General features: G+C 42.7%; 1 protein-coding gene across 2 annotated transcripts in view; it reads right to left on the reverse strand.

Annotated features, from left to right (window-relative positions):
• Positions 1 to 24,114, reverse strand: part of LOC117527919 (cytohesin-3) — a 111,744-nt gene that overhangs the window by 78,294 nt on the left and 9,336 nt on the right. Inside the window, exon 2 of one of the 2 annotated variants that reach the window (XM_034190424.1) lies at positions 19,309 to 19,311. The exons of the other annotated variant lie outside the window; for it this stretch is intronic. Within the exon in view, the coding sequence (XP_034046315.1) occupies positions 19,309 to 19,311 (3 nt within the window). The remainder of the gene's footprint in view (positions 1 to 19,308; positions 19,312 to 24,114) is intronic. 2 annotated transcript variants of the gene reach the window in all.

A 24,114-nucleotide genomic window follows, 5' to 3' on the forward strand; every position in this document is an offset into this window, starting at 1 on the left:
CCCCCTGCTCAAGCCAGCACATGTCCAGGCCCATTTGAAGGTCACCAGTGACCATCTGGATGATCCAGAGGAGGCATGGGAGAAGGTCATGTGGTCAGATGAGACCAAAATAGAGCTTTTTGGAATCAACTCCACTTACCATGTTTAGAGAATGTGAAAAACCCCAAGAAAACCATCCCAACCGTGAAGCATGGGGGTGGAAACATCATACTCTGGGGGTGCTCTTCTGCAAAGGGGACAGGACGACTGCACTGTATTGAAGGGAGGATCGATGGGATCAAGTATTGCGAGATTTTGGCAAACAACCTACTTCCCTCAGTAAGAGCATTGAAGATGTGTCATGGCGGTGTCTTTCAGCATGACAATGACCCCAAACACACAGCCAGGGCAACTAAGGAGGGGCTCCATAAGAAGCATTTCAAGGTCCTGGAGTGGCCTGGCCAGTCTCCAGACCTGAACTCAATAGAAACTCTTTGGAGGGAGCAGAAACTCCAAACCTGAAAGATCTAGAGAAGATCTGTCTGGAGGAGTGGACCAAAATCCCTGCTGCAGTGTGTGCAAACCTGGTGAAAAACTACAGGAAACATTTGACTTCTGTAACCGCAAACACAGGCTACTGTACCAAATATTACCATTGATTTTCACAGGTGTTCAAATACTTATTTGCAGCAGTAACATACAAATAAATTATTAAAAAAAAAAAAAAAAAATCATACAATGTAATTTCCGGATTTTTTTTTTTTTTTTTTTAGATTATGTCTCTCACAGTGTACATGCACCTAAGATGAAAATTTCAGACCCCTCCATGATTTCTAAGTGGGATAACTTGCAAAATCACAGGGTGTTCAAATACTTATTTTCCTCACTGTATTTAAACTCCACTACCTGGGCAATAATTCTTCCCTGACCTAGAGTGGACAATCCACCCTTTTCCAACAGGAGATTACGGTCTCAGATTTGGATGTGCTGATCCTCATCTCAGTCACATCACACTCAGCCTCAAATCTACCCAGTGCACATCGGAGGTCACAGTCTGATGAAGCCAACAGAACCACATCATTTGCAAAAAAGCAGAGATGTAATTTTGAGATCACCTAGTTGACACTCTCCAGTCCCCGATTGTGGTTTGAAAACCTGTCCATGAAAATCACGAACAGGACTGGTGACAAGGGGCAGCCCTGCCAGAGTCCAACGCCCACCAGGAACAGGTCAGTTCCTGCTTTGGTCATATAGAGACTGGATCACTCGTTGTGGATACCCCACACTCCCACAGCACCCCCACAGGACATCTCGGGGGACACACAGACTGGTTGAGTATACTGCCAAGCACCCTCTAATATCTGTGAGAGGGTAAACAGCTAGTCCACCATTCCACAACCAGGACAAAATCCACACTGCTCCTTCTGAATTGGAGGTTAGACTATCAGTCTTGGTCTGCTTGCTAGCACACTTGCATAGGCTTTCTAAGGGAGGCTAAGAAGTGTGATTCTTCTAGAACTGAATCCCCTTTAGGAAAGATGAGAACCACCAACCCAGAGGTACTGTCCCAGACTTCCATGCAGCCTTGTCTTGGTGTGTCAGCCATGACAGTCAAATAACATCCAGAGACTTCAGCATCTCAGTGTGACTCTCATCCCCTCCTTGTGGCTTGTTAAGGAGTTTTCTCATGACCACGGTGATGTCTGCCAGAGAGATGGCACCAGATCTGCTGAGTCTTGCATCCTGCCTAAGAGGGCATGTTGGTAGAGTTGAGGAAATCCTCAAAGTGTTCCTTCCACCACCTGACACTATCCCCACTCCAGGTAAACAGCTCTCTACCTTTGCTAAAAACAGCTTGGACTAAGAACTTCTGACCTTTCCTGAATCTTCTGACAGTTTCCCAGAGCCGCTTTGAAGATGATCAAAAGTTATTCTGCATTATTATGACTTTACCGAGGCGTTGCTAGGCCAGTATCGTAGAGTTACGTCGACGCTATCTGGCTATACCCGCCCGCTGTGCGTAAACAAATGACGTCATAGCGTGCAGCCCAAGAACTGTCCGCAGAGGAAAACATAAAAAGGCGAGAAGTGTGTGTTGGTCCCTATATGGATATTCTGGATGATTTTCTCATGGACAGTATGACAATGAACAGCACAGCCAAAGCAGCCAGCTTGATGAGAACGCACTACTGAATTCAGAGAGCAGCGCGCGCCAGCCGACACAACAAAAGTTAAAGTGAGCCAACTTGTTATGTACGCGTTACGTGTTGTGTATCTCAGTATAATGTAAATAACACGCTGTTGTCGTGCGGTATGCATTTTCTGAGTCCCTCCATTCATGGCCAGTCGCCCAAAATGACAGATATTCGTCCAAGTTAGACGAGCATGTTATTGTATTATCGCCCTCTCCCCAAACTCCTCCCACACACGGGTTTTTGCCTCAGCAACCACTGAAGCTGCAGCGCCTCCTCCTTCACCCTGATGGTTTCCCTCACCCCACGTGTCCACCAGTGGGTTCTTGGACTGCTACCATGACAGCCTCTGACACCATCTGGCCCACTTCAAAGCAGCCACCTCAACAATGGAGACCTTGAGCATGGACCACTCCAATCCCATATCTTGGTTGAAGGCCATCTGGATAGGTTCTTCCACCAAACGTTCCTGGTTTAAAGGTGGCTCATGTTATTTTAATTAATTAAGCATTTCATTATATTATTTCTCAGAAGCTAAGGAGGCATTCTTCATATAAATTGCTTTGAAAAATAAAAAAAACAAGATCAAGGCTTTCTGATGCTTAAGAAATTAAAAAATTAAATAAATAACTGCTTAAAATCCAAAGATATTTCTTGACAACCAGTCAAAAATAATATTTCTCAGTTATTTAAAAAAAAGAAAAAAAAAAAAAAAAAGGTGAATCTCAGTGTTTAAGTCCATTTTAAATTATTTTACAATCTGTTTAAAGTTGCTGAAAATGCCTCTGGTTGGAAACTCAGGATGATCTGGTTTGAAATGCATTGAAAGTGGCTTCAAACGTACTCGGTCAATGCTTATACTGCTCTATGAGAGCAGGTGAAAATAAGACAAGTGGCTTAAAGTATTCTGTACTTGTTGAATGTTTTTAAACCACCCCAAGTCATTAAATGATTCATTATGTTTTCTTCTTTTTTTTTTAAGTCGATTTGTGTGTGTGTGGGGGGGGGGGTCTACATGCAGGCAGGTTGGAGTTCAGCATCTTGCTCAAGGACACTGACTCTCAGCAGCAATCAAGAATCAAACCCACTGACCCTTCACTTAATGAACCTCCACCTGGGTCATATTTGCATCAATTAATTTATTAATTGGTCATCAAAATATTCAACAATTACTTTATTCACTAACCAATCAAACTGTTTAAGTTCTGTTCCTTGGCTTGAGGAAACTGACAGTATTTGCTCAACTTTCATATATTTTAATTGATTAACCAATAAAACTGCCAGATTAATTGATGAGGAGAATCACAGACGTCTTTGCCACAAGTGAGCGATCAGAAAATCAGACGGCGTGAGCCGAGCTGAGCTGTGTACCACTAACCTACTTTGAGGATCTTCCTTTTACACACTGTTCTGCACCTGCACGTTACACTGACAGTACAAATACAACGTGACACACCCACGTGTAAATACACTTTGCCGGGCTCAACCTGAACACTGTCACACAGCCAGCCTGCTGGTTTCTGCAGCATTTCTGCAGACGGAGCAGCTCAGAGTCTCTGACGGGGAACATGAAAGGAAAGGATCCAGCAGTGCAGTCACGGCTCATCCTCTCTGTCGAAATGCAGAGTTAATTTTGCATGATGCAGTAGCATCTTGGAGTGGGGGGGCACCAAAAACATAATAGTTTGCTTACACACTGACCCTAAAATAGGTCAGCACATGTTACAAATAGTTTTTTTTTTTTTGTTTTTTACAGGATTAGCTGGCATGAAAAAGGCTGCAGGGCTGCAGAGTTCAGATGGCAAAGAATCCAACAAAAGCTCACAAAAATTACAGTAGTGACGACATTAATCAGCATGTCACATTCAGCCAATCAAATGTCAAACCTCTTTAAAGATTGCTTGAGTTACGTGTGCTTCTGCCTAGTGCATAAAAATTTGCATGAAAAAAAATGTCAGCATACCCTGCTATGTGTGACAGTGTAACTCCAGTTTTGTTTATCTGGTGTGTATTTAATGTGATATCTTGGTTTAGTGGTTCGCAGACAGCGTGGTTTTGTTCTGTGAAGCTGCAGAATGAGCATCTCATACAAGCAAACTGAAAAAGCTGGATGTTTACGCCAGGATGTCAATTGTCAGCTTCTCCGTTTATGTTCAGACTCCTCCTGACCAAACTCCCCAAGATGCTCACATCTGCCCTCTGCCTGTTCCACGAATGCTAAAGGGCCTTTCACACCGACCGCGTTCAGGGCTTTAAGCACTTCACGCATCGCTCGAAAACCCATTATTTTCAATGAGAAGTGGCACATTTTTGATGCGTCGCGATGTCTCAAAAACAGAGCTAGTGCGACACTCCACGGGAGTGTGCACTGCCACTTGCTAGGCCGCCGCGGACAAAATTCAATCCAACTTTCCAACAACCCAATCCAACTTTCACCGCTGCGCACTGTGACGTAGCTTCGCGTGTCCAATAGAAACGAGGCATCAGGCCAAAACACAGAAGACAGACTGAAGAAATGTGTGCCAGAGGATCATCAGAACTGTTCATTTTTTTACTGTTCATTTTTTTTCTGAAATTCAGTTTGCGTTTATTAAATTCCAGACAGATTAAATGTAGCAGACACGGATTATTTGTTATAATTGTTTTAGCAAGTTTTCAGGGTATCATGCATGCAGTCTCTTATTAATGTGAAGAAAAGCACAAAAAATACATTTTTGTAGTATAATATTGATTTACAATTGTCATCATGGGAATTCTCTATGTTGTTTGACTGCAGCGACTCTCTGGTGCACAAGGGATTATGGGATACATCAATAGGGCAAATAGTATAAACCAGAGATTTGCACTGACTGGACAAAACCAAAAGTCCCAATGATTTTCTAAGTAATAAACATCATATACGAGGTCTATTAGAAAAGTATCCAACCTTATTTTTTTCAAAAACCATATGGATTTGAATCACGTGTGATTACATCAGACATGCTGGAACCCTCGTGGGCATGCAAGAGTTTTTTCACACCTGTCGGTTACGTCATTTGCCTGTGGGCAGTCTTTGAGTGAGGAGTGGCCCACCCTCTCGTCGATTTTTTCATTGTTTAGGAATGGCTCAGAGACTGCTGCTTTGTTTGATTAAAATTTTTTCAAAACTGTAAGGCACAACTGAGTGGACACCATTCGATAAATTCAGCTGGTTTTCGTTGCAAATTTTAACGGCTGATGAGAGATTTTGGTCTGGTAGTTGAAAACTTCCACATTTCAGGCTCTGTTCACCCAGTAAGTCGTCAGAACAGAGAACTTTCAGAAGAAGTCGGCATGAGAAGTTTATGCGGACATTCCACTGTTAAAGGTCATTTTGTAATGAAAGAATGTGCGGGCAGAGTCGCATGTCGGGCCGCACACGACCGCGGGAGGTCGCGACAGGAAAAACACCTCCGTTGGAAAACTTAACGGGCAAGTTGGAACATGCCCAACTGTTAAACAATTTCTCAGTTACTCACTTGTTGAAAGCCATCAAAAGCAGCCTGAATTTTACAAATGGTTTTCAACATGGAGGTGTTGTTCCTGTCGCGGCGCACACAAATTTGCGTCGTCGTCACGGAAACGACTCGGCGAATTTGCGCGCACATTCTTTCATTACAAAATAACCTTTAACAGTGGAATGTCCGCATAAACTCCTCATGCCGGCCTCTTCTGAATCTTCTCTGTTCTCTCACGACGTCCTGGGTCAACAGAGCCTCCCGCTCCGTGGGAAGTCCTTAAAGCGACAGAAACACCCCATAATCTCTCATCAGCCATTAAACTTTTCACCGAAAACCAGCTGAATTTCTCGAATAGTGTCCACTCGGATATCCCTCACAGGTCCTGAAAAAAGTTTGATAAAGCAACGCGCGCCGTCTCGAGCAGCATCTCAAACAAAGGAATTCAGCTGAGAGGGCTGGACCAGTGCTCACTCAAAGCCTGCCCACAGGGAAATGACGTCACCGACACGCGTGAAAAAACTCACGCATGCGCACGAGGGTTCAAGCATGATTGGTGTAATCGCATGTCATTCAAATCCATATAGTTTTTTTTTTTATAAAACTGCCGGTTAGTTTTATAAGATACCTCGTATATGGGATTTTGTATAATGGATATTCGTTCACATTGGACAAAGGTCCTGTCCAATCACAATGTATTTTCATTAAAAACCCCTGAAAAGTACCAGACAGAGCAGTCTGGACGTGCACAGTAACAGAGGTATGAAATGAAGTTCAGCATTGACACTCACTTATTTGAGAAAAGTAGGTACCCTGTTTCCTTGATTAAAAGACCAACCGTTAATTTTTTTCAAACTGTGCTCAAACACAGGACCTAAATGAGACAGGGCATAATTCAAGGCCGTTGATTATTAACAAAATGTTGCTCACTTGCACTGTATTATGGTGTTATGTTTCACACATATCCCTGAGTGTGACAAATCAAAGAGCTTTAGATCACAGCCCTCTGCATAGCTGTGAACCCTCCCTGTGACATGCACCTGCTAAATCGGACACCGCAAAGGGCTGTGATTTGTCACTTTTCGTTTTCACTCCTTCCTCTCCCATCATATTTTTGTAGTTCACTTGACCATCAATTACATTTCGATCATGGATCAAATACGTTTGACAGAAACGTCTGCAAATATGACCAACTTTACAAACAGAAAGCCAGAAAAAGCTCGGCATCACTCTGAACAGCGGCTGAAGAAAGCTTCTCCCAGCAGGCCGATGTCTGTCACTCATTTTTCTGCATTTTTCCTCTTAATATTGTGGAAATGACTGCCAGACTGAGTGTTTCACTTTTCCCTGTCGTGAATCCACAATGGTGATTGCTCGGGTTGTTCACCAGGCCCTTGCAAAGTCAGATACGCTCATAGAAATCTCTGCCCCCTCTGCGTGTTGTTGCCGCGTCCAACACAAGTGAAACAGTCAAAATAATCAACCGACACATTCGATGTGAAACATCCTTAATAACTCTTGGTTAGTCCTTCCCCAGATAGAATTTCTTACATTTGTTTCGTGGTTAACTTTGATGGCGGTACATCAGAAGCGTGTTTGATTTTGGCCAGTCCCTGCCTCCTCTGCAAGCGCTAGCCAGCCAGACAGTGCATGTTTTTGTGTGTTGACTAGTTGCCCGGATGAGATGCAGATTTGTACACACTAGGGAGAAGTACACGTAACTTAGGCAGCCTCTGTTCTCCTTTCTCGGGCATTCTGAGAAAAAGGCCTCAAGCAGAAAAAGGTGAGCACTTCTTTTCCCCCCGTCACAACTTTGTGAGGTCATAGTACAAAAACAATAAAGGACGTATAAATGGAAAATCTTGAAGCAGAGCACCACCAAAATGTGATCAACTATTCCTTGATACAATTGCAATCTTTACACAAAATTTGATCAAAATCCATAACAAACTGCAATCGATCAAAATGTTTTTTCCTCCCAAAATGAGACGTCCTGCGCTGACGTTCAGCAGCCAGCTGAGCTCACCTCAGAGGTATGGAATGACATTCATGCCAAAATGACTGAAAGGTAATGATTTGACAAAAACTACAGATTTTGTTTATTTCTATTTATGTCCAGAGATCAAGGATCCACCATGTAGATTTTATTTAAGTTCAGAGATCAAGGATCCAGTGACCAATTTCATATTTATTTACCTTAAGACTCAATGTTGTTGACATAGAAAACCTGCAAAGCCTACTTTTAGTACACAGAAAATTCACAAGTGGCATCCATAAGGAATCAGATCGATAAGCAGAATTGATAATGGCGTCGATAGATAAAATCTTAATACCCATCCCTACAAATAATTGTTTAATAAACTGATTGTCATCCTGTGAATCTCCACATCACCAATCAAATGATCTGACTTTTTAGACAAACCATAACTATTGTTAAGAAGAGACAAATATTCATGAAGTTTTAGAGGAGGGAGCAGAAAGTGTGTCCTGTTTTCAGTTGCAGGCGGATAAACGTTTTTCCTGCATCTTCAGCAGGTCAAACTGTCTCCAGCCCTCCCTTTTCCGTCTGCTCTGCTTTCTATCCGCTTCCCTTTTCCCACACATCGGAACTAGATAGGCAAATGAATGGAACTTGTGATCCCAGAGTTCTATTAAAATCCAAGTGGAGCAGGACGTTCTTTGGCCGATATTCACTTTGTCAGAGGTGACTTAAGACTCCTGAGGCCCTTAGCTCTAATTTTGGTTTGAACACACTTGATCAGCTGCACGTTTGCTCACATGACTGCAGTGTTCGTGCACAGCACCGTCTGTTAGAAGATTCAGATCCTTTCCTGAGAATGCAAACTCCTCTGACCCACGTTAGACTCAACAGTCACTTAAAAGAAATGCACAGCTCTTAGAAGACTGAGAAAACACAGCGTAGGTCAAACAACAGTTACTACACCAGACTCCAGTTCTCTCAATGCAGCCAGTCTGCTCTGTGTGCACCTGATCCCCTCAGACATCAGAAGTGAAACAGTAGATTCTGGAATCGTACTTGGCTGGGAGACCACGTAGAAACACCAGGGGCTGCATGTGTTTCTCCATATAGACCTCACATTATGTCAGAAAGGGCAATAGGTGTAACACCCAAATCCCAATGAGGCTCAGTCCTGAATCTGCTGTGGCAACCCTGAACAACCAGGGGCAGTCAAAAGACAAAACAATAACAACTCCGGTTCTCCTGATTCTTTGACGGGCCCATTTACTGAAGCAAATCCATAAGGTTATTGCCCCAAGTATCTCAGAGTCTTGTTCAGAAGTTGGATAGATGGAGAAAGAGAGAGACAGATGGATTGGGTCTGAGGTCCTGTGGAATGTGTACCAGACCTTCATGATGAAAAGTGGAGCTAGAAGGCGAGGCGCTCAATTTCGCAGTCTATTCATGCTTCTTTTCTCACAAGCTTTGGGTAACTCAATTTAATTTACTTATATAGCACCAAATCACAATATATGTTCATGCTTCATTAGGGTAGGATCTAACTTTACCCCCCCCACCCACCCAACAGCAAACACCCTGGCAACAGTGGTAAGGAAAATGACTAAAAACAATTAAATTAAAGTACAACAAAGAACTGTCAAACCTGAAAAGACAAATATGATAAAACTACGCATTCATGTAATTATTAATTCCAGTGGACATAATGGCCACCAGTCAAACAGTCAAATCCTGAAAACCCCAACAACCATGAACACCAATTTCAATCCACAAGGTTCCACAAGGGTCGGTTTTAAACCCTCTGCTATTCTTCGTCTATAAAGTATCCCTTTGGCAGATACTACAATGTTTTGGGATTACTTTGCACACTGATGACACTCAGTTGTACGAGGTTTATTAGAAAAGTATCAGACCTTATTTTTTTTTTAAAAACCATATGGATTTGAATCACATGTGATTGCGTCAGACAAGCTTGAACCCTTGTGCGCATGCGTAATTTTTTTCATGCCTGTCGGTTGCGTCATTCGCCTGTGAGCAGGCTTTGAGTGAGGTGTGGTCCACCCCTCTCGTCTATTTTTTATTGCGAATAAATGTCTGAATGATTTGGAGCTTTGCTGCATCAATTTTTTCCAGAAACTGTGAGAGACCTCCAGGTGGACACCGTTCAAAAAATTAATATGGCTTTCAGGGACGATTTTATGGGGATTAAACAGATTACGGGGTGTTACTGATGCTTTAAGGACGGCCCACAACTGCTGAGAGTGGGGCGCGCTCCCAGCCCCCATCGACAGGCTGACACCCCGCTGGAACAAGCAGATCATTTCCAATGTGAAAGCTTTGTTGATCCGGGACCTTGTCTGACTTTCACAAAAAGGCAGAAGATGTGGACATCAGCACTTTTTCCAGCACATTCCACCGTTACAGGAGTTTTTTTCATGAAAAGAAAAGCGGAGGATTGTGCCACCATGCCGCTCATGGCGCGGGACAAAACCACCTCCGTGTTGGTCTCACAGGACGGCTTTCAGGTGGATTTCAGATGGATTCCAGTTGCTTTCCAGTCGTGTGAATATCCGATTGTGATTGTGCATGAGCTGGACATTCCAGAACATGTCCCGTGAGGCTTCATCACGGCGTTGCTTTGCGCCGAGCGGCACGTCCTCCGCACGTCTGTCTTAATGTGCCGGAAAAATGCTGATGTCCACGTCTTTTCACAATTCCTGTGCTAGTCAGATGACATACTGGATCAAGACAGCGTCCAGTTTAAAAATGAACGGCACATTTCACTGTTACAGGAGTTTTTGTCATGGAAAGAGAAGCTGCTCCACCGCGACGCGCGGTGCAGCCGCTCGGCGCAAAGCAACGCCGTGATGAAGCCTCACAGGACATGTTCTGGCATGTCCAGCTCATGCACAATCACAATCGGATATTCACATGACTGGAAAGCAACCGTAATCCGTCTGAAATCCACCTGAAAGCTGTCCTGAGAGACCAACACCAAGGTGGTTTTGTCCCGCGTAATGAACGAAGCCGTGGTGCGTCCCTCCGCTTTTCTTTCCATGAAAAAAACTCCTGTAACGGTGGAATGTGCCGGAAAAAGTGCTGATGTCCACATCTTCTGCCTTTTTGTGAAAGTCAGACGAGGTCCCGGATCAACAAAGCATTCACGTTGGAAATGATCTGGTTGTTCCAACGGGGCGCCGCGCTCTCAGCAGTTGTGGGCAGTCCTTAAAGCGGCAGTAACACCCCGTAATCTGTTTAATCCCCATAAAATCGTCCCTGAAAGCCATATTAATTTTTCGAACGGTGTCCACCTGGAGGTCTCTCACAGTTTCTGGAAAAAAATTGATGAAAGCTCCAAATCAGTTCAGACATTTATTCGCAATAAAAAATAGACGAGAGGGGTGGACCACACCTCAATCAAAGCCTGCTCACAGGCGAATGACGCAACCGACAGGCATGAAAAAACTCACGCATGCGCACGAGGGTTCAAGCTTGTCTGACGCAATCACACGTGATTCAAATCCATATGGTTTTTGAAAAAAAAATAAAAAGGTCGGATACTTTTCTAACAGACCTCGTACATGCCAATAACTGCAAGATTTTAGAGGACTGTGTGGCTTCAGTGGAAAAACTGGATGTCTAGGAACTTCTTACTTTTAAATCCTGCGAGACACATGCATCAGTTTGACCAGCTAACACTAAACCTAGACTCCTGTGTTATACATCCAGCCCAGTCTCACGGTTTTTTTCGTGCTCCCGTCACGAAATTAGTCAAATTTTCGTGACAGGGTTTTTTTTTTTACTCACTATTACGAACCCTACTCCCACCCCCAACCCTAACCATAAACTAATCCTACTCATTCCCCCCACCCTAACCATAACCACCCCAACCCCCCCCCCCCCCCGCTCACTTTTAATTTCGTGCAGCCGTGACGAAAATGAGGCACTTTTCGTCACAATATCACAAACCAAGAGATTAATGTATATTTCGTGCTGCTGAATCATGACTTGCTGTGAGACCAGGTTCTATACGTCACAGTGATGAATTGAAAAACCGTGCGGTAATCTTCAATCCCACAATGTCTTTTGTAACTAGGTTTCCTTTTTTCCACCTCCATAATATTGCGAGGATTTGTCCAATCTTGACTATGCCTGACGGAGAAACTCTGATCCATGCCTTTGTCACTGCAAGATTGATTTACTGTATTATCCTTTTCTATGGCTTAGGGCCCCTTCACACATAGTATGACTAAGTACAAATGAGGGTGAATCACGATGGAACAGCTCATATGAGCGAACCACGAAAATATCAAGCCACAGCCAGGCATGCACGATGCCGCTGCGACAGTTACGTGCACGCGGGAACACAGTGCAAGCAGCTGCAGCATGTCACGCAGCTGCTGTGAAAATAAAAACAAACAAAAAAAATACATGCCATCCATGGGATTCGAACCTGCACTTTCCAAAAGCTCTGATTGCCAGCCAGAAACTTTACCAGTGAGCTACCATCATTGTCCTGTAAAAGGTACAGGAAAAATCAGTTCAGCGCACACACCAACGTGCAACTGTGTCTGTTTGCAAAGCCACACTCGTGGGGACACAGACAAATTTCATATCCAGCTCAACAGTAATCATCTGCTGACTGTTGTCGTGCTAACAGTGCAAATGGCCACACATTTTCTAAGTGCCAAGCGAGCTGTGTTAGATGTTCGTGTGTGTCAGCTTGAATTTGGCCGACACCTGCTGCGAGAGGGTTCGATGGGCTCTCCCAGCGCACACTCTTTCAGTTGCTGGTGTGTGCAAATAGTTGTGGCAACAGGTGTACGAGGCGTTAGCGAAAGCTACGATTTTACATGTATTGTATACGATTCCTGCTTCATGCACAATTCGACCACATTCATACTACGTGTGAAGGGGCCTTTACTGCAGTCCAATATTTGTAGTCTGTAACTCTTTCAAAAAGCCGCTGCTGGAACTGTGACTTAAGCAGAACATTTGACCACACTGGCTTACTGTCTTTGCGAGGTCAGATTATAAAAAGTTTTGTTATGAACATACAAAATCCTTTACAGACTAGTGCCTCCCTACCTGGCTGACTGGCACATGTTCTGCATTCTCAGGATGCATGTTTACTATGTGTCCCTAAGGTTAAAAAGTCGTCAGCAAGCCACAGAGCTCTCTTATTGTGCACCTGTTCTGTGGAACAATCTGCCTGCTGAGTTAAAGCAAGCTGGCTCTCATTTAAGTCTAAATTAAAGACTCATCTGGTTTACTTTTCATGTGATAAGTACTTTTCCTCTCCTTAACTGTGTCATTAACAATGAAGCGGGTCTCAGCCTCACTATATCTACAGTGAGGAAAATAAGTATTTGAACACCCTGTGATTTTGCAAGTTCTCCCACTTAGAAATCATGGAGGGGTCTGAAATTTTCATCTTAGGTGCATGTCCACTGTGAGAGACATAATCAAAAAATTAAAAAAAATCCGGAAATCACAATGTATGATTTTTTTAAATAATTTGTACATTACTGCTGCAAATAAGTATTTGAACACCTGTGAAAATCAATGTTAATATTTGGTACAGTAACCTTTGTTTGCAATTACAGAGGTCAAACGTTTCCTGTAGTTTTTCACCAGGTTTGCACACACTGCAGCAGGGATTTTGGTCCACTCCTCCATACAGATCTTCTCCAAATCTTTCAGGTTTGGAGTTTCAGCTCCCTCCAAAGATTTTCTATTGAGTTCAGGTCTGGAGACTGGCCAGGCCACTCCAGGACCTTGAAATGCTTCTTACGGAGCCCCTCCTTAGTTGCCCTGGCTGTGTGTTTGGGGTCATTGTCATACTGGAAGACCCAGCTATGACCCATCTTCAATGCTCTTACTGAGGAAAGGAGGTTGTTTGCCAAAATCTCGCAATACATGACCCCATCCATCCTCCCTTCAATACGGTGCAGTTGTCCTGTCTCCTTTGCAGAAGAGCACCCCCAGACCCCTCCATGATTTCTAAGTGGAAGAACTTGCAAAATTGCAGGGTGTTCAAATACTTATTTTCCTCACTGTAAATTATGAGTCTGTTAGTGAGGCAATGGGAAGGCTACTAATGTGGTCAGTCACCACATTAGTAACCTTTGTGCTACTTTGTTGGTTTACTGCTGGGAGATGCTGTTAATTCAAGCCAATTGATTCTGCTCTCTTTCTGCTCTGTTTTAGGTGCTGTTGCCGCATTTGGGGCCTAGAGTGTCCTTGCTGTTGGTCAAAGAAAAAACAAAAAAACAAAATCATACTTAAGTGTCAGATCCCCATGAATTTCCCTCCACTTTAAGAACTTCTGTGGTGTAGAAATTTTCACAGAAATATCCGTTTAAACTTTTGCTGTACTGTCCCACTGGTGTTCCCTGGCATCCCGAGGTTCACCACCATCACAGCAATGATCAGCGCTGTGCAGCCCACACACAAAGGACTGCTCAGGCTTAGAGTCAGTTTCTGAACGTCTCATGGTCTCCCTGCAGATAAAAGCAGTGCAGGAAAAGTAGGTGACCTCACTCCAAAAAAAGAAGGATTCAGAAATTCAGCCAGAATAGCACAAAGAGTCATGTGTGCTATCAAAGCACAATTTGCTGCATCACCACAAATGCTTCAAGGTGCTCTTTGCTCAGCTGCTTAACAGCTTTCGGATTTTGGAGAAAAGACAAATGAAAATAAACATAAGCCCATATCTGCATGAGACTGAGCTGCAGATGAACACCTCAGAGCTCAGATCCCAGTGTGTCATGTCCATTTGTCCCCACCTGGTTTGGGCTGGGATTCTCCCTAACCCCAGAGACCACACACTAACACCCAATGAAGTGTGCCCTTGAAATGGTCTGTCACCAAGCGTGCTGCAAGTTAATATGCTGATTCATACTGTATGGGTCAGCTTGTCTGCACTCAACACGATCAACATGCACACCATCAGAAAGGCCATTCTAAATAGTTGCACAGTAAACACAGGCAAGTCTACATTTGATGTGTTTTCCAAAATCAGTAGTGCAGAACACGAATGGGCAGCAAAGGTGCACTTGTTTGGTTTGAGAGTGAATCTCTGGGATACTGCTTTTATAGCTCCTTTAAGGACAGGGACTCCAGTCAAAGAGCCAGGCTCAGAAAGATCACTCAAAAAAACTTTAGTGATCCTTCTTTAAACAGTTACAGGTCATGAACACAAGATTTTGACACTGTGTGTGTGTGTCTTTGAATAAGATGACTCTGCACAGCAAATGTTGAAATCTTCCTGATGTGGGACAAGTGAAGAAATATGTTTCTTTACACACACATATATACACGAGTATATATACGCACGCGCACACACACACACACACACAATAGTGCTGTGTTCTTTGTCTGATTACTAGATAGTTCAAAAAATTTAAATTAAAAAATAAGTTATTTAATGCCGAGTCTGTTCTTGTAGTCAGAGCAGTAACCATTAAAAAATTGTGCAGCTTTATTTGGTAAAAATAAAAATACAGGGTGGGCCAATAAAATGTTACCACTTTTTTAATTTGTACAATTAGAGAGTACTACAACAACCCACAGACCATTGAGGCCCTGAAGACCAACATCCGTCAGGGATTTCAGAGAATCCCTCTTGAGATGAGTGGCGATGTCATCACAAACTTCAATGTGCGTGTTGCAGCTGTAATCCAAAGAAGAGTGTGGATGGAACATGTTATCAATTACTAAACTGTGCGGAAGACAAGAGACAAAGTGGGAAACCTTTGGTATCAAATGTTAATTTGATGCTTCTGTTACAAGTTTGTAAATAAAATTTTCAAATAAGTTCTCATTTCAAAAACTTGTGTGCAATCAAAAAGTGGTAACATTTTATTGGCGCACCCTGTATATTGAACAATTTACGAATATGACGCGTCAGCTCGACTGTGATTGATTTAACATCCTGTAGCTAAAGGCTAAGCTAATGTTAGCTGATAAATCGTCAGTGGTGCACAAATGTCACATTTTATTTTACTCACTCACCTCAGACAAATTTAGGAATATGTTACCAGCACACCAAACTCCTTTCAGAAAGCCCAGGAAAGTGAACTCCCAGCCGTGGAAGACAAAGACATCACCACTTCGATTTCGTTCATCACAAATGCCCGAATTCAGCCAAGGGATTCTTACCTGAAGGAACCTCTGCCCAGATGCCGTTTTCTTCGTTTCAGCAAACTTCCGTGTCTGAGAGGAGGGCTGTCAATCAAATCTCACTTCAGAAACGACCAATCACAGCAGAGCCAGTACAGACCCTGGTTCCCTCCCCCATTGTGCCAAAAGCTCTGAGCGTGAGAGAGCAGAAATCTGCTTCACGTGAGCAGAAATCAACTTCGAGAGAGCGTGGTGATTTTTGAGTGGTTGTTTGGTGCACTGGTCACATATTCCTCCATTGCTCACAGCATCTTTTCACTCACTCAGGAAGCAGTATCCTCTGAGTGTGCATGCATGAGCAGAGATAATTTGCGTACTTGCAGTTAATATCTACGCGTGTGAAATAATATAATACGCCCAAATGCATATTTTATTGCGCGTGTGCTATTGGCACTAATCTGACGCCATGCAAAACACTCATTCGAAGCTTTAAATCAAAGCTAGCCTCACAGGCTGAATTCAAAACATGAAGCCGGTGGTTAGCAGCATGCAGAAAACAACATCAAATTACAACAGCTTCATCAGACGGTGAGTTTGGAAGCATTTCCGTGGTTTAAATACATTAGACGTGCTCCTATAGAGCCTAACGCAGTAATAATAACACACTACAAAGAGCCACCTGAACACTTTACAGCAGTTCTACACCGTGATCATCGATGACAAGCGACACAGTACATACGTACAGGCGTGCAAGAGAGCTAGCAAGGTTACTGTATTTGGCTACAAATATATACTCAGTTACCAGTTTATTAGGTTCACCTAGTAAAAAGTAATGCAGCCCTGCAGTAAACCCCCCTTCATGAAGGTGTATCCTCTTTAAAAAAAAAACAAGACCACCAGCCCCCACTGGTTACACCAAACTTGACATGTGGGCGAAGAGTTTGTTTTGGCAAAGGTCAAGGTCACTGGGGTCAAAGGTCAAATTGTTTTAATTTTCACACCCATTTGCACACATACGTACATGCTTTTTGGAATCACCCAGGTGAGATCAAATTTACCAAAAAGTCAATCATTGGCGTCAACGTAAGTGGGAACAAAAGTCAATTAAATTTTGTTATCACTCCAATTTGGACCAAACTCGCCAAACATCCAACTTGTGCAAGATGCTGCTGGCCATCTTTTAATGAATACTTCCAGACCTGAGCATATTACACCTGTACTTTACTCACTCCACTGGCTTCCAGTTCATTTTAAAATTGATTTTAAGATTTTAATGTTTGTTTTTAAAGCTATCAATGGTGTTGCACCTTGTCTGAAGTTTTAACTGTCTGCACTTACAGTAGGACATTACGGGCGTCTGATCAGCTTTACTTAGATGTTCCAAGGTCAAAATACAAATTCTGGGGTGATCGTGCTTTTGCGGTAGCTGAACCCAGACTATGGAACAAGTTCCCACCTGATTTACATGTTTTTTCTGACCCAGCACTGTTTAAATCAAAGTTCAAGACTTATTTAAACTGGCTTTTAATCCCTAGTGGAGCTGTGACATGTTTTGTGCCTCTTCAAATCTACTGTATGTTGGTTTTATTTTTGTGAATTCTTGTTTGTTGATTTTACTGTAAAGCACTTTGGACACTAGCTGGCTGCTATAAGAGGCTATAGAAATAAATGTTGATTGATTGACACATGGAGAGGAATTCTGGAATTGCAAGATCAAATTTGACAAAGGTCAGTCTTTGTTGCCAAGATCATGGTTGTCTGTTTGTTAGCCTACTCCTCCCAGCTCCTCCTGCTGATTTCTAACAAATTTGTTTGGTCAGTGAAGGTTGACCCCAAAATTGATGAAATAATTAAATTTGACAAAGTTCAACCAATTTAATTTTCAACCTGATTTGCACCAAATGTGGCACAGATGTCGGTGAATTACAGAAGTGGCAACATCAGCTTGAGGTCGATCATTTGGGTAACGGTCAAGTTGACTGGGGCTAAATGTCATATTGCCGAGGCCTTTCATGCCGACAGATACTACTATTACTATTTTTTATCATTTATTTTATTGAACAACATAAATATGTAAACACAGAACAAAGGAAAAATAAAAAGACATATGACGCACACCCGTACATAAAAAAAATACTGTGAAGTATGAACACAACAGCAGAAAGCAAAATCAAAATTTTATTTATTTAATTTTAAATCACTGCCAGTGTTCTCTTCACAGATCAGTCCAGTGACCAAGAGCTGATTTGGTTATTGACCCTAACCTCAGCCTGAACGTCTCCAGTTACTGTCGTGTGATTGGCTGGTTAGATATTTTCTTCAGTGATTAGTTAAGCAGGTGTACCTAATGAAGAGGCCGGTGAGTGTACAGTATAAATAAAATCATTCTCAGGAAAAGTATGACCTGATTTGATGTTTGTGTGTATGAGCAGAGACAGAGAGAGTTTCTCTGAATTAATTATTACAGAAGTAAATCACTGGAGAATCGATTCTGAAAGCATATCTAGTTCATCGTCTCTCTCCCTTGCTGTCGTTCGCTGGCGGCGTTCCATACCTATTTGGCCATTTTCCAGCTTTGGCCTGCCCTCCTTTCATTCCCTGTCTCAGACATCTCACCACTCTTGCAATTCTGACTTTATTTCACACTCGCTGTCTTTCTGTTCCCGTCTTTGTGCCTTTCATGTTGTTCGTTCCACCTCGGTGTCTCGCTGCGTTTTCTCCGTCATGCATGGACAAACAGAGGGCTGAGAGTCCGATACTAAACCGTGTCAAGCAATGTGATGCCTGAGCGCCTCATCTCGTGCTATAATCACAACGGGCACGTCTGTGCCTCTGATCCCACAGACACCGTGGCTCAGCGTCTACGTTGTTCTGCTACCCCGGTGAGCCCGCCGCTGCAGGGGGTCCGTGTGGGCGAGTGGATGTGTGGGTGCTCAGAACACGCTCTTTAACATGTTCAGATAAAATGCAGCAAATTGAGTACAATGCTCTCACTTTTTTCAACACACCAAGGATAGAGCATGAGAAAGACTGACATCCCCATCCCTTTTTTTGTCCAAATATATATATAATTATTATTATTATTTTTTTTTTTTTAAATCAAAGATGATAAATATTTCCAAGTTCAAGAATCTCAAATGTAAAGATTTTCAGGTTTTTTCTTTTGGATTTTGTACTGAGTTTAGAGAAATTAGAATTAAAAAAGGTGCACGTTGATTCTGATAAATGAAACTGGAAGGGCACTTGTAACAGTACACTCATTAACATCTTAAATAATTACTTTTGTCAATGTTAAAGTGATTTCAATAGAAAAAAACTGGGGACTTGTCTCATTGCATTTCAAATGGTAACCCAATAAATAAATAACAATAATAATTATTCTTACCATCATCATCATCATTATTATTAGGTATGGGATTTTGCCAAATTCTGATTGGCCCATTCGCCACTTTCTGAGCTGTACCACATGCCGAGTTGACCGCTGGTGAAGCCGAGTAGACCATGCGTGCGAAACAAGTACACCTCGCGTGCAGCGTAGTGCTAGTTAATCGAGCGACACCTTCTATCGATAACGACTAATCAGATAATGTGATACAATGCCTACTTTGGCTGTCAGTTTGTTGACAAGATGGCAGAAGACAGGTTTGCGTCCATTAGCGACGCTGACTTAAAACGAATTTTACACGAAAAAGATGCGAAGAACACCTACAGAAATACACAGTCAGCAGCCAACCTGTTTCGCAAGTACGTCACTGAAAAGGGACATGTGCCCAACTTTGAAACTTATGACAGACGGATGATTGACGGAGTACTCAGTCGATTTTAAAGGAAGCTACACAGACGAACGGCGAACTTTATAAGAAAGCAAGCCTGATGACTCTTCATACGGACTTAACAGGCATCTCCAGTCGATCGATGGGATGTCAGTTGGTGCAGTATGACAGCAATAATAAAGAGTTGAAACTTGAGAATGATTTTTCAGTTTTAGTATGTTTAACAGCTCCCAATTTTCTTGTTTACCATATAATACAGCAGTTATAGATGTAACCTATAAGAAAATTTGGGATTATGAGTTTGTCAGATGTTGGGCTAGATCAGAAGATAAGATACGGCTCTGGGAGGTATAGGAACAGCAAATACACAGACAGGGATTTTAGTTTATGTGGCGGATGCCTTATTATTAAGTGCAAATAGTGAATAGAAAAATATTTACAATATATACAATCTGCAGATGAGGTAGACTTTTTTCCCACAAGGAAAAAGACAGTTTCTAGTCAAAACAAATATTCCAAACACAAATACACACACAGCTCTGTTCAACAGAAAATACAACTTTTGCTTGTCCAGAGTGGAAATGGAACAGTCTCTCAAGATTCCAAAAAATAAATGTGTAGTTCCCACAATTGATGTGGTTTAACTGTCCATGAAGTTCAACAGGAGAGTGGTTGATATTGTCCATAAAGTTCATAGGCAGTTGGTGGAACCGAGAGAGTGAACAGAAGTTGGAGAGGAACAGCTGCATCAGCCTCCTACCATACAGTAGCTGAGGTTGTGTAGGGTCTCAGGCACTTTTCAGGGCTAAGCTCGCCATCAAACGGGTGTTGGTTTTTTTTTCCCCCCAACAAAAATCACCTGGCCAGTTTTAAGCAGACAGGACCAAATATTAGTACCAATAAATATTTCCATTAACACTAGCTAGCTTTCTTTCCTTTCATCTGTGTACACAACATTCCTGAAATACAATTCATAATACTCTTTGTATAAAAGTGCATTGAATGAACAGGATATGAAATCCAAAACAAGACATTAAAATAACTGTAGCCAACAACATAAGCAGCAAGGCTAATAATACTTAGTTAGCATTTCAGTACAACAGGTAGTCTGATGATAAAGACCACTCATGCATATGCTAATGCTAACACAAACAATCAGACTCACGAATTCCGTTTAGGAAACGCTCCCACAGCGCGAACCCCAGCGTCAGCGGATATTAACTTCTAAACATATGGATTTAAAACAGGGTTTTAGTACGAATGCACTAAACATGCAAAAACAGACTTAACTGAAGACAAACCTTAATGCAGCTGTCCTGAAGCCTCCTCTCCCACACGTCTGTTGGAGATGGGGAACAGGCGTCTATATCAGGCGCTACGAGCAACGCGATTGGCTGAGCGTCATGAGGGCGGAAGGGCACATGCACGTGGGATCATGTGACTAAAGTGTTGCATTCACTGACGCATTACGAGAGGAATTTAGAGTTTTATTTATTTTTTAACGCACAGTTTATGTGGGTTACATCCTCCCCGCCTAAAATCGTGCATGTCCCGGTGCATGATAAGCTTGAATGCGAAATAACAGATTTTAGTAACGACTGACTGAAAGTGCATCGGACAAACTATGTAGCATCGTTTGGACAATGGAGATTAACGGGTTACCGTGGATTGGATACTGAAGTCTTTCAGGTGGGTTCCTATTTCTCGTCTGAGATTAACTGCAGTAACGTCATTGTCAGGTTGTTCAACAGGATCTAAGGTAAGTGTTTCTTCAGGTAAGTAATTTTGGTTTTCAGGTTGGTCATCAACAGTTTCTAACAAGGTTTCAACATTAGTCTGAGGGGGTTCACTGCTGGACTCGATGACTGATGGTAAAATATTGGCTAGAGATGGTGCTTCAATTTGTTTTTCAGCTGAAGGATCAGGCAAACAGTTCATTTTGGTCTTTATTTTGAAGAGATGAACTTGGAACCGGAGAGTGATGTTGTTTCTCCACTGTAAAATGCACTGTAGATGGACTAGAGTTGTAAAAAGCCATCCTCTCATCTTTGTCCGCAGGAAGGTCTGTCAGGCAATCTGAATTTTTGCTCTGCTGTCGAGTTCTAGGTCTGCGAACAGGTGAGTTATCGGAATTTAGCTCCTCTTCACTGACTTTGAGAAAATTACAGGGGAGCAGAAGGTCTCAATGGAGGGTACGTGCTGGTCCATCACTAGTTTCTGGTTTGATTTTGTACACTGGAAGGTCTCCAGCTCTGTGGACCACGACATAAACTTCTTGTTCCCATTTATCAGAAAGCTTATGTTTCCCTCGTAATCGTACGTTTCTCACAAGAGCTTGATCCCCTGGTTCTAGAGCAGATGGAATTACTCTACTGTCGAAGCGGGCTTTGTTTCGGTCAGCTGTCTTTGTTGCATTTCTCACGGCAACTTGAAAACTTTCTTCCAACCTGGATTTCAAAGATTTGATGTACTGTGAGTGGATCTTGGTCCACTTCCCTCGCACTGGAAGATTGAAAGCAAGGTCCACAGGTAAGCGTGGTGTTCTGCCAAACATAAGTTCATAAGGGCTGAATCCTGTAACCTCATTCTTAGTGCAATTGTAAGCATGGACCAATGGTTTAACATGTTCTTTCCATCTGGATTTCTGCTTTGGTTCCAACGTTCCTAACATAGCAAGAAGCGTACAGTTGAAACGTTCCACTGGGTTTCCTCTCGGATGGTATGATGATGTTCTGCTCTTTTGGATTCCTGCAACCTCACAGAGTTCTTTAATCAGGTTTGATTCAAAGTCTTTTCCTTGATCGGTGTGTATGCATTCTGGAATGCCGTAATAAGTTATAAACCCATCCAATAAGCATTTTGCAACAGTTTTGGCTTTTTGATTTGGCGTAGGTATTGCGACAGCGAATTTAGTGAAGTGATCAGTTAAAACAAGGATATCACGTGTGTTACTGGAATCCGGTTTGAGGCTCAAGAAATCCATGCATAAAAGTTCTAGCGGTTGGGATGTCATTATATTTACCAATGGGGCAGCTCTTTCTGGTAAGGCCTTCCTTCGCACACAGCGGCCACAAGTTTTTATTTTTTGCTCCACGTCCACTGCCATTTTTGGCCAGTAGAATCTAGTGCGGATTAGGTCAATCATGCGCTCAATTCCCATGTGACCCATGTCATCATGGAGACTCTTCAGAACCAAAGGACGTAGTTCCTCAGGAAGGACAAGCTGGTATGAAACGTCTTCATTTTCATGCCTTTTCCTGTACAGAATTCCATCCATCAGCTCTAATCTTGACCACTCCCTGAGCAACAGTGGGAGCTCTGGCAGTTCTAATCTTACTGTGGGCGGTAACTTTTCCCCAGTCTCAAGTTGACGGATTAGCTCTCGTATTGTGGGATCAGCGTGTTGCTTCTCTTTTATATCAAAAACTGGCATGACAAAAAACTGGGGGTCTTCGGAGTTGTAACTTTCAGAGATGGTATCTACAGTGGCTGACATCGTTTCAACAAGTGTAAACGAAACCTGATTGTCGTCATGTGGTTGGGTGTCTCGGATGAGGTGACTCTGGCAAATGGCTTCAACAATTTCCTCTGAAATGGTATTGGTGCCGGCAGTACGCTGAGAGATGAACTGGTGAATGAGTTAGGTATCTTTTGGGATGTCGTCACTGGAAAAAGGGTGTGGTCGACGTGATAAAGCATCTGCATCATAGTTTTGATTTCCTGCTTGGTACAAGAGTTTAAATGAATAGGTAGATAATGCAGCCAACCAACGGTGTCCAGTGGCATCCAACTTGGCTGTAGTTAGAATATAAGTCAGCGGGTTGCTGTCTGTTACCACTGTGAAATCGACACCATACAGATAATCTTTGAACTTTTCTGTCACACTCCATTTCAGGGCAAGAAATTCAAGTTTATGGGCAGGGTAATGGGTTTCACTGTGTGATAGCCCACGGCTGGCATATGCGATGACTCTGAGTCTCCCATCTTCTTCCTGATATAGGGCTGCTCCTAGTCCTGTTATACTGGCATCAGTATGAAGGATGTATGGATGAGATGGGTCAGCGAACCAAAGCACTGGAGCGGTTGTTAATTTCTCAATCAAAGTCTCAAAGGCAAGCTGGCAGTTGTGATCCCATCTCTGTCCAAAAGGCTGGGTTGGAGAATAAACAGGCGAATTGTTGGTTCGTGGGCGCTTTGGTTTTTGAACAGGTGCATACCCCCGGGTCAGACTGTTTAATGGTCTTGCGATGATAGAGTAATCTTTTATGAATCGGCGGTAATATCCTGCAAAGCCAAGGAAAGATCTCAGTTGTTTCAAGGTTGTTGGAACTGGCCAGGTTTTTATTGTTTCAATTTTTTCTGGATCTGTTTGAACACCATTTTCAGATACAATGTGGCCCAGGTAACGAATTGAAGTCTGGAATAGTCTGCATTTTTCAGCTGACAATTTTAGCCCATATTCACGGAGTCTGTTCAGTACTCTCAAAAGCCTTTGTTCATGCTCTTCTAAAGTATCTGAGAATACAATTATGTCATCCAAGAATACCAGCACTTCTCTTAGATGAAGGTTTGCCATGCAGCACTCCATCAAG

Source organism: Thalassophryne amazonica, chromosome 16 (assembly GCF_902500255.1).
Source record: "Thalassophryne amazonica chromosome 16, fThaAma1.1, whole genome shotgun sequence".
Taxonomy (NCBI): domain Eukaryota; kingdom Metazoa; phylum Chordata; class Actinopteri; order Batrachoidiformes; family Batrachoididae; genus Thalassophryne; species Thalassophryne amazonica.